Source organism: Festucalex cinctus, chromosome 15 (genome assembly GCF_051991245.1).
Source record: "Festucalex cinctus isolate MCC-2025b chromosome 15, RoL_Fcin_1.0, whole genome shotgun sequence".
Lineage (NCBI taxonomy): Eukaryota > Metazoa > Chordata > Actinopteri > Syngnathiformes > Syngnathidae > Festucalex > Festucalex cinctus.
In genome coordinates, this window is record NC_135425.1 from 6,470,678 (window position 1) to 6,486,057 (window position 15,380).

The window sequence follows — 15,380 nt, forward strand, 5'->3', positions numbered from 1 at the left end:
CCCCCCCCCCGACGGCCGCCACCCCCCCCCCCGCGAACCCGGCCCCCCGCGAGAACCCCCCACCCCCCCCGGAAACCGGCACCGGGCAGCAGCGCAGAGAGGGAAGATGTGCCCACCCCACCTCCAGCCGCGCGAGATTTGCACAGCGGCGGGAGGGGGGAAGCAGAGGAGGAAGCACCAGGGGAGAAGGCGGAACACCAGAACACCGAGCCCGGTGGGGAGAGGCCCCGGTCGTCACGCCAGAGTACTAGTGACACCTAACCCTGTTACTGAGTCCGCCAGCTCGCCGACTGGCGAGCTCTACCCTTACACCGTGAATGTGGCCCCACCCAGTGTATATACAAGTGTGTGCGTGTGGTGCATTAAAATTGGGAGCAGGTGAGTCGGAGCAGATTTTTCCCTACTCCGACACACCCGTATCCCCCCCAAAAAAATGAATATGTATATGTGTGGTGCATTAAAAAAGGGAATGGAGGGACAAAGTGGTGGGGCAGGGACACAAATGGGGGGGACCACAGCGCTGCCAGGCACTGCAGTCCATCCCCTCTGATGGCTCCCCGCCCCAACTCACCCCTCCCCTTGGACGTGAGGTGCATTAAAATTGGAGGGGAGTTGAAGGGTGAAGACGGTGTTTCCACCCTTCCCCACCCCACCAAGAAATGTGTTGTGTGCCCTATGTGTATATTTATAAAGTGTATAGTGCAAGCTAGTGAAGTGAGTAAGAGGAGCGACCAGCGGGGCCTCACCCAACCCGGCGGGTGTAGGTGGCACGCCCGCCCCCCAGCACCCCCACCCCCTGCCGCCCCCCACCTCATCCACCCGGCACCACAATGGGCGGACAGCCAGCGCAGCAGGGCTACCGAACAGCCCACCGGCCACCGGAGCCCGCCCGGGGCGCCAGGAGTTATACCGGAGTGGGGCAGGCCCCAAACCCTCGCCCGGCCCCCGGAGCCCGACGCCCGGGCCGGGGAGGGAGCCCCAGGCCCAGGGAGAGGGAGGGGGAGGGGCCGCAGGGCAGACAGGGAAGGGGGGGGGGGGGGGGGGGGGCGGGGGAAGCGGGGAGAAGACGACAAGAAGGCGAAAGGGCGGCTGCAGGGCAGGAGGCGGGGGGGGAGAGGAGGAGGGAGGGCGACAAGGGAAAAGGGACCGGGAGGCAGAGGAGGATGGGCGGGAGGAGGCGAGGAGGGAGAGGCGACGGGGGGGAGGAAGGGGGAGGGGAGAGGGAACCACGGGGCACACCGGAGGCCCACCCACCCCGAACCGCGCCGCCGGGCACGGAGCAGCGGACCGCGCCGGGACGGCACCGCCCCGGGCACCAGGGGAAGCACCCCAACACCGCACCCCACAGGGGGCCCAGGGAGCGGCCAAGACGCAACCGCCACCGAAATATCTATCTATAAATATCTATATTTCATCTAAATATGAACCTTACAATATGATAATTATCACAATATTGTGGGGAGGTTGGCGATATTAATTACAACAAAAAAAAAATTACAATTCTGTAAAACTAAAGATTGTGAGAAAAAAAAATTGTTGTTGCACAATATTGTGTTTTTTGTACATAACAGGACAAAGAAATAGGCTTGGCCATGTCATGTCATGTCACATGTCAAGTGCTCCTATATGCCACGGAGGAGGCGGGCCTTCTGACGTCCTGGATTTCACACATCAGCTTTGTTTCCGTTTCCCAGTTCTTGCGCTTGCATCTTTGTGACCCTCGGTTCCGCGTTCCCGCTGACGGGTGCGAGTGTGTCGTGTGTCTGTCTCAGTTGTCTGAAGCATTTCAGAGAGCTGAGACGCCCTACGCAGTCTCGCCCATTGGCGGGAGCTCGTGGTTGGGGGGCGCAGGAGTGGTTGTATGTGTTGGAACAAGGTCATTAGTAGGGATGTAACGATACCGGCAATATCGTGATATTGTGATATTAAAACTGCCACATATCATCGTCGTCATGTTCACGATATTTAAATGCCACACATGTTAAAAAAGTCAGGTTGTTTTCCATTTGTGCAGTTGTAGCACCCTCTGGTGGCTAGTTTTTTAGTGCAGTCTAATTTTCATTAGGGATGTTTTGGCCCTTCTATGTTTAAAATACACTAATTGTCAGATGAAGGGGAACGTAATATGCTTGTGAAGTGAGTCAATATGTGGAGGAACTTAATGTGTGCTTGCATTAGAGAGTAAGTCCCTCAATATTAAGTGTTATTAAAGATTGGAGGTAGTTTATATGTATTGCTGTTATGTACAAAAGCACAATATTGTGCTTTTGTTAGTATGAGCTCTTTTTTTTTTTTTTTTTTTTTTTACAATATTGTGACCTTTTTTAAATATCGCCAACCTCCTGATAATTATCGTATTGTAGGCTTCATATCGTGTTAATATCGTATCGTGATATTTGGATATCGTTACATCCCTAGTCATAAGTGGCCAGAAACAACACTGAGGTGTGAAAACCGGAAGTCGAAAGTCCGTGGCATCTTGACTTGAAGTTAAACGAATAAAGAAAAAAAAAAAAAAGCCCGTGGCATCTACTCCATTGCCTTAAGCCTGGTTCACACGGCAAGATTTTAAAATTGTCGGCCGATTTGCAATCTTTGACAGACACCACACGTGAAGAGAAAAAATCACGGGAGTTCCAGTTTTGAATGTACCGTGCGTGGTGTGCGGCCACACTACACAATCAACACACTCCACACGAGCCGAGTTCATTCAAGAATGTGACGGGAAGTCTCGCAAAACCTCTCGAGATTAAACGTGGCTTCCGAGTCATCAACATGAGTGGATCCTGGTTTTCAGCCGAAAAAGCGACATAAAAAGAAAAGGTGTTGTTTAAAGGAGTGTAAATGGGCACTGGCGAGACATCGCTTGCCCTCGGCTTGGTGCTGGCGGCGCGGGTTGGCGTCCCACCCGGAGACCACGTTTATTTGTGGAGAATGTGTGTGCGTGTATAAAAAAAATTAATAATAATAATTAATTTAAAAAATGTAAAAAATATAAAATAAAAAGAGTGTAATAGCGCCAGCACGGACTTTCTGCTGCTTCATGACTGTTTTGATTTTGGATTCCCACCGGCTTCCTCGCTGGCTCGCTTTCTGATTGGCTGCACGTCACCGTCAATCGGCTGCATGGAGCCAAGTCGGGCCAAAAAAATCCAACATGTTGGATATGCCCGATTTCAAGTTGGGGGTCCTTCCGAGCGCCGATATCGGGAGGCGCTGTGTGTGGTTACAAGACACACGGCAGGATTATCTGTGAAGATTATCGCTTGCTTCTCGGCGCGTCCTTACGATTGTCGGGAGGGGAAATTCGGGGCTAAATTCTCCTGCCGTGTGAACCAGGCTTTAGTGGCACAAAGTACCATGGTCTATGTAGTTCGCAATACTGTGTTAGGCTGAAGCAGGCGAAAAGTAGTAGTGGCCAAAACATTCCAAATTTAAATTAACTCTTTTACTGCCAAACGTCCAAAACGACAACCTATGGAGTGCCGGACGATTTCGAGCATATTCACTCATATTTCAAGGTAAACAAAATATTGTGTACTATGACTATGTAAACATGGTGGATTCCATATGAAGGATTGGATTCTATTCTCTCATTAGAAAAAAACTGTATGATTCCACCTTATTCCGTTCTTTAGTAGTCACCATTTGAAAATAGGTAATTTGAGTGATAGCAAGCTATAATGGGAAAAAATTAGAAAAAAAGTGTTTGACTTTGACTTTGACACTAATATTTTTTGTTTAGTGACACTCTGTGAATTAGATTTAATGTGGCAAATGTATTTCCTAAGATCTGTCATGTTTTTATGTAATTTGACCCACGGGATCCAATTGAAAAGAGATACAATACATCTGCTGGCCATAGTTAGTGGGTGATTTAAAAAAATGTTCTCAACTCAATTAATGAAACCAGAGCGACACAAGATATTGCCGTGCCCATTGGAAAAAACAAAACAAAACAAAAACATAGTTGACGAAAATTAACGTTATTGGCAGAACTCGTTGGGATTTCTGTTAACGTTAATTACCGTTCTTGGCAGGAAGAGAGTTGAACTGTACTCATAAACTACCTATCAGAGAGTGCTAGAACTACACAAATGGAATACTTTTAACAGATGTGCTTTTTAGGTATATAAATAGAGTTGGATTTGATTTCGATTTTAATATTGACATGACAACAACAATACCATTGTAATTTTAATATCGCGATATAACTTATCATTACATCCTAGTGAATATGTAACATCATGTAGCACTCTGCAAAAAGTAAATCATTCATTAAAGCAATTTACGGTATTTTGTCAATTGCTCTCTGTCTTGGTCAAATGGCATGGAAGGCTTTGTTTATTAGCAGGACCATTGCAGAACATCTCAGCTTTTGCCACGCGGGAAAATGTACATTATAGTTGTGACGTCATGGAGCATTGACAATTAATTGAAGATGGGATTTGGACTGGAGAGCACAAGAAACACTGGGAATTAGTGCTTGTTGTCAGAAAGACTTTCTTCAGACAGAAATGTCAAATTTCACTGAAAATGCAGATGCCCTTAAAATAGACAATACCAATCTATATTTATCAACATACAATCAACAAACACAGTGTTACCTTTGGCTGGTTGCAGAGGTATCTGCACAGTTCACCAATATATTGGAAAACTGTGGCATTATGTTTTCGACAGTCATTCCAGAATTGTGAGGCTGAGAACTTCTTCTTTAGAACGCATGTTGCACCTGTGATGAATCAATAACATGACATTCAATATGACAAGAATAAAATTAATATACAGTATATATAGTATATCACATTCCAACTTTGTGGCCCCAGATACTCGCAGATTTCTATTTGGAACATATATGTTTATACAGCAGCAGAAATCTGTCATGTACAGTGGAGTTTACAAACAAATGGGTTCACAAAGAAAATTTAGAAGAACTACTACCTCGATTCATGTACTATGCTCCAGTTCACAAACGTCCTGGCATGGACGTTGAAGGCTTACTTTACTATTCACTGTCTATCAAGCATGATGACGTAGCATTTGCTTTTTGCTCTAGATCATAGGTCGCAAACTCAGGCCCTGTTCCTCACAGTAGCAAAGCAAGCTTCATTCCTCAAACAAATCTTGTACAGGCAGAACCGTCTCAAGACATGCGAGTGTCCAAAAGACGACGCCTAGGATGTTTAACGGCTATAATATATGTATATTTGTCAAGTCTGGAGTGGCGCTGTAATGCTGCCACAGGGTTAACAGAAAGTGTAGAAGAAGCATCAGCGAAGAAGACAAACCACTGATCTAAATTTTGAGGCCGCAAGGCTGCCATATTACTCCTCCCAAGAAACGTTTCTCGACATACGATCCTATATATTTACAGTAACAAAATTAGGGAACATTTGAGAAAGTAGTTAGTAGAAACAACAGCGGTCTAGCAACTGACCAATAAAAGAAAAGGGGTCTTCAAAGTAGTTTAAACAGTAGTCTGCTCGCGAGATGGGAGGAGTAAGATGGCTGCCCTGTCGCCTCAACGGCTCGCACGGGCGTGTATGGGCTATCGGCTATCCAGTAATATATACAGATCAGTGAGACGAACACAATACAGGAGAAGTAACAATGCCGGGTGATTCAAGTACAACATCACGTAAAACGTTTTGCTGTAAAAGCATAAACAAGCTAAGGAGATTGCGCAAAACGACGAAGACACGGCTATCTGCCATTGTGGTTGACAGACTAGCTGGCGGTTCGTGTGCAGTCATGGGAGATGTAGCTATCCTGCTATGGTGCCCACATTTGAACGTACGGGGTGCATTTAGAAATCTTTCCACTCTGGAGCCCGGTTCCAAAAGTTATCGGTTTCAAGCTCCAAAACCACGTCGCCATGTGGACGAACTGCGAGTTGAGTTGAGTTGAGTTTCATGTGAACGGGGCCTCATGTCCTCGAGGGATGCAGTCCTGCATGTTTTCCTCTTAACGCACCTGAATCAAATGATCAGGATTGTTACCAGGTTTCTTCAGAGCTTGCTGATTAACTGATCTTTTGAACAGATGTGTTGGAGGAGAGAAACCTCTAAAACGTGCCAGACTGCGGCCCTCAAGGACTGGACTTTGAGACCTATGCAATATTTTTTCATGCAGTGTGAACGGTACTGTTCCGATTTTTTCACACCCAACCTGGGCCTTTTTCGTATGTGGATATTAGGGGTGTGTTCAAAATATCGATACATATCTATGTATCGATATTAATAAAAATGGTACCGTACCGATATTCTAGTTCTGAGTATCGATACTCCTCCCTGTCGCTCGGGCATTACAGAGCTGCGAACTGTTACACTGATAAAAGTCGCTTGGCTGGAGGGTAGAGCTGTTAGAATACTTGAGATTTTGGTATCGATCGATACCAAGTACAGTCAAACCTCGGTTTTTGAACGCTTCTGTTCTCGACCAAATCGGTTTTCGACCAGAAAATTTGAGAATTTTATGTCTCAGAACTCATCCAAAAAATCGGCTCTAGACCAAACTGAAAAATCCGAGCATACCTGAACGCGACTCACTCGGGAGAAAAAGCCGAGCGTACCACGCGACTCACTGGGGAAAAGAGCTGCACGTACCTGAACGTGACTCACTCGGGAGAAAAAGCCGAGCGTACCTGAACGCGACTCACTCGGGAGAAAAAGCCGAGCGTACCTGAACGCGACTCACTCGGGAGAAAAAGCCGAGCGTACCTGAACGCGACTCACTCGGGAACCGAGCTAACTCGAATGCCCAGGATGCTTCCTCCGTAGCACATTCGTGTTCAAAGTTCGTTCGGAGCAGACCTGTTCATTGTTATTTACGCTAATCTTTTTCTTTTAGTTTTGCATCGTGTATTAGCCCCTAATCATGGGTCCAAAGAAAGCAAGTGCATTTTTTTTTCATCATTTTAGATAGAATATCTTCTATTAAAATAAAACAGTGTCTACTATTTCTACCCTTTACTATTCATGGTAAACAATATACAGTGCAGTTTATGGTGTAAAATAGTAAAAAAAAAAATAAAAAAACTTGGAAAAAGTTTTTTTTTAAGAATTGGAACAGATTAAAATTATTTACATTAGTTATAATGGGAAAAATTGTTTCGGATTTCGAACAATTCGCTTTTGGAACACCCTTCTGGAACGGATTATGTTCGAAAACCGAGGTTTGACTGTATATACTGGTGCCAATATCGCCGATACCGATACCAAGTACTTTTAGGTTCATAAAATATTATGGTATTTTAAATCATTTGTCCTATTAAATGACTTTTTTTTTTCCTTTTTGTGAGGTAATGGCATTTTAATATGGCTAAAAGCTTAAAAAATGCATGGTAGAGGCCTTTTAAGGCTTGTTACAGGGTCAGATGTTGTTGACAACATTGAAATCCTGTGCACTAAAGGAAAACGGACTAGCAAAACGACCAGTAGCCCATACCTATGGGACAGTTCTGGAACCCCCAAGGACAAACACTTCCTATGCAGAATTACGCACTAAAATGGATAGCATTCTTTCAGTTCAGCATAGTTTCGGTCAATGATAAGTTGCCCATTCAAAAACCAAGCCAAACAGTCAGAATGAATGACTTGACTAAAGCATCCATATAAAGTATTGGTTAGGCTTAGGGTTATGTGACCTGAACACGCAAGGTAAATACATAGACACGTCTTATTCCTGTTTAGCCTTCTTAAGTCAATTCATTATCCAGTCAGACGTTTAAAAATGTCATTCAAATAAGCTCCACTTCTAGCAGATGGATCTCTCAGTGGTATCCACCTCTCACTCCAGAGCTATCCTAATTTTAGAAACAGATTACTTGTTGGATACTCCAGTAATACAAAATTCTGAGTTTGAACAACTTTGGGATGACCAAGTCATCGTCATCATACCTAAATGTACAGAGAAAGGCTCTTAACTGGCACATTATAAAGTGTACAGTTCAAACATAACACTGGTTTCTTGGCTGGAACTTCCTATGTCACAATTTGAAACATTTAAAAATTATTGGCCATTTTAATACTAATTCAGGAATTATCCGAGCAAATTGCATTAACATTTGTGATAGGAAACAGTAGGGATGTCCCGATCCGATCACATGATTGGAATTCAAACACGTGATCACCCGATCACCTGGCTGCTGACTCACGTATGCATGCACACACACAAATAGTAATAATTAAAAATAAAAAAGGAGAGTGATGATGATGACATGTTGACTCGGGAAGGCTGCCGAATGAATAATACTGAGCTCTAAAAAAACAACAACAACAACAAAACAAAACAAAAAAACGTTCTGACAGGTATTGTGAGACCACAGAATTAAGTAATCCAAATATTAACATAGTGTCTCCCCTACCCTCTGCCCACAGATCAAATCTATTAAATATGAGAGGACAACAACCTGTTCAAGGTTTATCAGATCATTCACCTCTACCATTTAAGTTCATTGAACTTTCCTCACCTACATGCAAGAGATTACCCACGCAAGCATATTTCAACAGGAGAATGAACACATTGTGTACTCAACTCAACTTTATTTATAAAGCGCTTTAAGAACAGGCATTGCTGTATACAAAGTAAAAGTTTGCATCAGTAAATTAAGAGGTAGGCGAGTGAGAATAAATAAATAAATAAATGCAAAGATAAATAAGTAGAATAAACATCAAATTCATACACAGCACAAAACACCAAAAACAAGTCTCATGCGCCAGGATAAAGAGGGGGATTGCCTATTTTGTGGAAGGTCGTTCCCAACTTCAAAATAAAAGCCGTACAAGTCATTCATGGACGTCGATTCGTCCTCAAGTGACTATCGACTTCCAACATCAACACAACGCCACCTCGAAATTATATTTGATTGCCAATTAACGACGCCAAGAAAGCTAATTTTGTCTGTTAATTATTTTGTCATCGTATGATGCATGCGCGCAAGTCTCCGGCGTTAGCAACTAGCCACGAGAGCGTAAACTGACAGCGTTCCGCCAGCTGCATTCAAAAACTGTCGGACATTTCAAACTCGGGAGAAAAAAAAGACCATAAATGCATTAATAATTGCAAATATCTAAACAATATGGGCTTTCCTCAGTACTGGGAGGCGGACATGCTTTACCAGTCAACCACCGTGCCGCCCTCAATGCGTGTATGCGCATAAAAATAAAAACTAATAAACAAAATTTTGAGCAGCCTTTGTACTTACTTTTTAACCACAGTGCTTTTACTCTGAACACAACTTTATATGTAACCATGAGACAGATGAAGGCATGCAAAACTGTTCTGAATGTGAGTTTTTTTCCCAACACCGTAATAAACCTTCGTACAAAGAGGCATGTGTATACAGGAAAATTGAATTACAATCCCATGCAGAGTTTGGCATACTTTTAGGATTAGATAATACAACATTGAATTTCACACTGCAGTTACCACATTTTCAAATGCCAAATAGAGTTAGACACTGGGTACCATACAGATTTACCAAGCTACTGATTTTACCATTTCAAGTTACAAGTACAATATAGATGACTGGACACATTCTACAAGACTGTTGCCCATAGTAAGAGAAGGCTAATGGCAGGAAGAAAATAGACCGTTGTTTTAAAGTGGAAATTGTAGATTGTAACAAAGCAGGATGGAAGGGACAGGATAAGCTGCAAAATGTCAGCTTTTTAACATTATAGATCAGGGGTGACCAAACTTTTTCATATGAGGGCCACATACAGAAACTCAGAAGGATGCAAGGGCCACATAATGTTATGAAGAGAAATTGTGTTTAGTCCTAAAAATTGTACAAATAATTTATTTGTGCTTTTGCATATTTAGAAAAATGCTATAGTATATAAACCAATTTATTTGTAATATGGCAGTAGGGTTATTATAGTTTTGGAATTTTTCATTGTAGTTAGTTTTTATTAGTTTTCAGGGTGGTACTCTTAGTTTTTATTAGTTTAGTACTTTAAAAAAAATTCTTACTTTTAGTTAGTTTCAGTATTAGTATTATTTTTTTTTTTTTTAACTCTTTGACCGCCATAAACGTTTAAAAACGTTCAGTATAATCCTAGGATTGGCCGCCATAGACGTTAATTGACGTCTACTATGTTTTTTTATGGAAACGGGTGGAGGAAAGCCTTGGGCAGCTGTGCTCCAAGTATCAAGCCGATCGGGTTACTATATGAGTATTCCTGGCCACTAGATGGCTGTGATGAGTCTTTTGGACAAGATCGGATAGGAGACAACAGTAGAAGAAGAGAGGCTGAGCTAGAGTGTTGAGGGGGAGAGAATGGCTAACTTGGCTAAGGGAGTCAAAAAGGCTACAGATGGCAATCAGCTCACGCTTGATCCTTATTTTCAAAGCTCAAAAGCATCGACCAGTGCTCAAGAGCACAGTGATGACGGGGTTAAGTCATAGTTGAAGCGGTGACGATGGCCGTTTCGACCACGTCCTAAGGCCCCACCGGCTAGCGATGCTAATAACGTCCTAAAGCCCCACCAGCTAGCGATGCTAACACCGGAGAAAAGTGGTGCACAACCGAGCACGTCTGCACAGATGACGTTTCATCGGACGATGACGACTACTATGGGTCCGATGCAAGACAGTCTTGGACAGTCTTCCGAAGAACGTGAAGGTAAGCGCTAACATGCTAGTAAGATTACTTTCCTTTTCGGTCGATCTGCTAGCAGCATGTGTAAATGTGCTGATATACACTAAAACATCTATTACCTATACAAACGTGAATGTATATTTTATAGATCGTGCTCACAGCAACGTCCGACCGCTGGTTCTACGACAAAGAAAGGTAAAAAAACAAACAAATGTTTTCAATACACCGCAACAATAAAAGGAAAGTCTTTCGATAGTATTGTAATTGTATGTTTCTTTCAGCTCCTCCTCATAGGGCCCAAAGTGACCCTTCTCACAGTGAACAGAACAAAGGTAAAAAGAAAAAAAAAGATTCTCCACAGCACTAATAAAATATTTGATGGTAAACGTCTTCTATAATTTACAGAATGTGCATCAATCAATACATCCAAGAAAAAAAGGTAAACATGCACACACACACACACACACACACACACACACACACACACACACACACACACACATTGCATCACAGTGCTCTAAAATAATATATGATATTGAAATGTATATTTGCAGATCCCAAAGATTGGCTGGGTTGAAGTTGATGAATTCGGCTGGCAGCCAACCATCTTCCCCTTTGCTGCAAAACCAGGACCAAGGGATGCTGCAGCAGAGCTGAATTCCCACCTGCCAGCTGACATCCTGGAGCTCTTCATCACGGATGAACTTCTCCAGCACATCGTTCATCATACCAACCTCTACGCAAATCAGTCCATGCAGAAGCAGACTGACAAAAACTGTTGCGCACGTGTAAATAGGAAAGAGTTTTCCAAATTGTTTGTTCGGATTGCTACTGTTGCATGTAAATAAACTGTTATTTTGCAATCAAAAAACACTTTTTTTTATTGTTGGGGTAGTGTTTCTATAGAAGTTTAGGTGTTTGTAGAATCACTCATGCAAAAAAAAAAAAGTGCCAAATTCACTAGAGTGCATGAAATAACATCGTTTCACAAAAAGCTTGATTTCTCCGTATTTTGGAAGAAAATAGAGGATTTGGGTGAAACGAAGGTGTTTTCTATTGTTGATTACTGAAGATCTGAATAAGGTAGAAACAAACTTTTTTTTTTAGATGAAAGATGAGACTTCTTTCATTTGGTAGTATCCGCGTTTCCATAGTCCTAACACAACATTTTCTGTGGAGCTTGAAAGATCGGTAAAATTCTGTAAATCAGCTGGCAGTATGGGGTTACCTTTTCCGAAAATGGCTGGCAGTCAAAGAGTTAACGTGTATTACTTGTGCGCAATATTTGAAAAACACCATGGGCGCAATGTCATCTGAAGGTCCTTTTTCTATTGGCTGCTGCGAGATGACGTCACTTCTGTGTGACATACTTTCAAACGTCATTATTCAGGTTGATATCAAAATCTCCTAAATATCACACCAAAGACGAAAACGAAGGACATTTTTGCAATAATTATAGTTTTAGTTAGTTTTGTAAACATAAAATGTAATTTCAGTTAGTTTTCATTTTATAAAAAGCATTTTCGTTTTTATTTTATTTCAGTAAAGAAATTGTTTTGTTGAATTGTAGTTTTATTTTTTAGTTTTAGTTAACTAAAATAACCTTTAATAGCACCTGTGTTTTTCGACACCCTCCCACCTTACTTTGACCATCTCCAAACATTTTTGTTTTTATTTTATTTGAACTGAGTCAAATGCCATTTTTAGCATATGTCGCGGGCCACAAAAAAATGGACAGCGGGCCGCAAATGGCCCACGGGCCGTAGTTTGGATACCTCCTATTTTAGATATTAGTTTGTTTATTTAATACATAATATTTAACTAAATGTAATGCTTTTGCATCATGGGTGGCCCGGTGCTTGACCGGCTAGCACATCTGCCTCACAGTTCAGCGGTTGTAGGTTCATGTCCAGGCTCGAGCCTTCCAGTGTAGAGTGATCATGTCCTCCTCGTAGTTGCATGTGTTTTTTGTTTTGTTTTGTTTTGTTTTTTCCCCCTGGGTACTCTGGCTTCCTCTCATATTGCAAAAACATGCATTTGAGAGTAATTGAAGACTAAATTGTCCATATATGTGAATTTTGGCTGCTAACCAATCCAGGGTACACCACAAACTTAACGAGGATAAGTAGTAGTAAGGTAAAAATAAAAAAATAAATAAAAAATGGAAAGATAGATGGATGTTGGCAAACTTATTTTGTGGTTTAAAATATAGGGTCATTATTTTAGAATCACCCTGTACTGCTACACTATAGTAAATTTATAGCCAAACAAAAAGGAATCATGTTGGGTTACATTTATTTTATTTTCTAATTACAAATAAAACATCTGACCTGACACAATTTGGAGGTGCTCTCTTGTTTTCTTCCTAATGCATTGCCAAGGTATCTGATCAGAGTTCAGTATTAGCAGATAGATAAAAACAAGGGACTCAGACTTGGGTGCAAAAAAATGTGATTGAGACAAATGGTAATGTTGTACTTGTGAAACTCAGTAAGCACATAGCGGTGGCAAATATGTAACAAATTAACAAGCAGCAGTGGTTATCATGACCCATACAGTAAGATACAAAAAAAAAATGTCCTTTAAAATTCTATTTTCTTGTTAATTTATGGGGAAAAAGAGATACAGTGTTCCCTCGTTTATCGCGGGTGTTACATTCCAAAATCTACCCGTGATAATAGAAGTCCGCATTTTTTTTATTCTGTTCATTATATCTAATTCTTCATTTATTATGTTTTTTCATTTCAGTATGATTTTTATTTTATTATAAATGCTTTTACATTCATAATATCTTCTTATATTTATTTTTATTTATATTCAGTTTTTCCGTTAAAAGTATGTTGTTGTTGTTGTTTTTTTCAATTTAGTACAGTATACAGCACAGTATATGTATTTTTTTTCATTTACTGTACTATGTTTTTTCGTTTTGGTATGATTTTTTTTGTTTGTTATGAAAGCTTTTTCATTCATCATTTGTGTGTGTGTTTTTTTAGGGCTGTCAAAGTTAAAGCGTTAATCGATTAATTAATCACAGAAAAAAGTTAAATTAATCACATATTAACGCAGATTAATCACACTATTTTTTTGGACCGCACTTGAGCCTTGAACGTAACCGCGGATGGTTATATTGAAGGCTGCACAGGTCAGTGATTAGGTCAATGCACGGCATTTCCTACGCCTGTTGTTCCAAAATTGTCATGTTTTGGTTCTATTTAGGGTGGGTTTTGCTTTGCTTTTGTTGGGTTTTTAGTTTGTCATGTTTTGATTTCCTGTTTTTTCCTAGTATCGTTAAGCCTTTCCATGTCCACCTGTGTTTTCCTGCCCATCCTCATGTTCCATCCAATCAGCAACCCCTTCCACTTGTGTCTTGCCCAGCTGTGTCTCGTCGTGTGTAATTAGTGTGTGTATTTAGTTATCGGTTTTTGTGTCAGTGTTTGTCGGTTCATTATTCTTGTTTCCCCACGTTCATGTTGCCAGTGTTGTCGTCTGTTCTTGTATAGTTTTCCCTCTGGTATTTTTTGTATTCGTTGTTACCAAGCCCTGTTTGCTACGTTGGTTTTTGTTGGATTAAATTTACTTCTTTTTTCCGCACCTCTGACAGAATGAACCGACCACGAAAGGACCCAGCAGGGAGCAGCCGGAGCCGATCGGCACGACGTCGGCCGGCTCCCAGACGCCATCAGCCTGTTGACCAACCCCGTTCCCTCGGTGTAGGTTCAGCTTTCTTTTCGAGTTCCTGTGTCTCCGTGTTCCCCTCACCTGTTAAAACCTATTTACCCAGTTCACCACCTTATGATTCCCGTTACAGTTATTTAAGTGATTCTGATTTGGAACTCACAGACACCGAGTTAAACATTTCTGATTTTGACACCAGTTTTTGTTCACCTAGTAAGTCTCCCCGGGCACTTCCTTATGACACGATTTTGTCACCCCACGTTTTTGTTGACCACGATCCCGAGTTTGATTTTGATTCAGAGTTAGAGGATGATTGTGAAGTGAGTGAGCACACTGATTTTGGTTGGAGTGCGAGTGATAGCTTTTATAGTTTTTTGTTTTCACGTTCCCCGTCATGTCAAGTAGCACCTGTTTCCACGTCACCTGGTTCCCCGTTGTCTCGAGTTCCCCGGTCCCTTGGTCAACAGGCTGGTGTGACGACAGCCCCAGCTCCCCGAAAACATAGGAGGCAGAGGCGATCCAAGCCGCAGCCTGCGCCGCTGCCGCCGCAGCCACTGGCCGCTGCGCCTGTGCCGCTGCCGCCGCAGCCCCTGGCCGCTTCGCCTGCGCCGCTGCCGCCGCAGCCCCTGGCCGCTTCGCCTGCGCCGCTGCCGCCGCAGCCCCTGGCCGCTTCGCCTGCGCCGCTGCCGCCGCAGCCCCTGGCCGCTGCGCCTGCGCCACTGCCGCCGCAGCCCCGGGCCGCTGCGCCTGTGCCGCTGCCAGCGCAGCCCCTGGCCGCTTCGCCTGTGCCGCTGCCGCCGCAGCCCCTGGCCGCTTTGCCTGGGCCGCAACCTCCTGCTCCTCGACCGGCGGCGCCCAGCCAGCGGCCGCCTTCTCCACCAGTTCCGGCGGCGCCCGGTCAGCGGCCGCCCTCGCCGGCACCAGTTCCGGCGGCGCCCGGCCAGCGGCCGCCTTCGCCTGCACCAGTTCCGGCGGCGCCCGGCCAGCGGCCGCCTTCGCCTGCACTAGTTCCGGCGGCGCCCGGCCAGCGGCCGCCATCTCCACCACCAGTTCCGGCGGCGCCCGGCCAGCGGCCGCCTTCGCCTGCACCAGTTCCGGCGG

General features: G+C 43.3%; 1 protein-coding gene and 1 long non-coding RNA gene across 5 annotated transcripts in view; one reads left to right on the forward strand and one right to left on the reverse strand.

Annotated features, from left to right (window-relative positions):
• The window catches only part of slc27a6 (solute carrier family 27 member 6), a 297,206-nt gene that overhangs the window by 85,707 nt on the left and 196,119 nt on the right, over positions 1-15,380 (reverse strand). For all 4 annotated transcript variants that reach the window (XM_077496912.1, XM_077496911.1, XM_077496910.1 and 1 more), the window contains exon 4: positions 4,608-4,732. In XM_077496912.1, the coding sequence (XP_077353038.1) occupies positions 4,608-4,732 (125 nt within the window). The remainder of the gene's footprint in view (positions 1-4,607; positions 4,733-15,380) is intronic.
• Positions 6,928-13,796, forward strand: LOC144002064 (uncharacterized). Its single transcript, XR_013278660.1, has 4 exons — positions 6,928-10,799; positions 10,886-10,936; positions 11,010-11,043; positions 11,159-13,796. It is a non-coding gene; the product is annotated as an uncharacterized LOC144002064 (long non-coding RNA).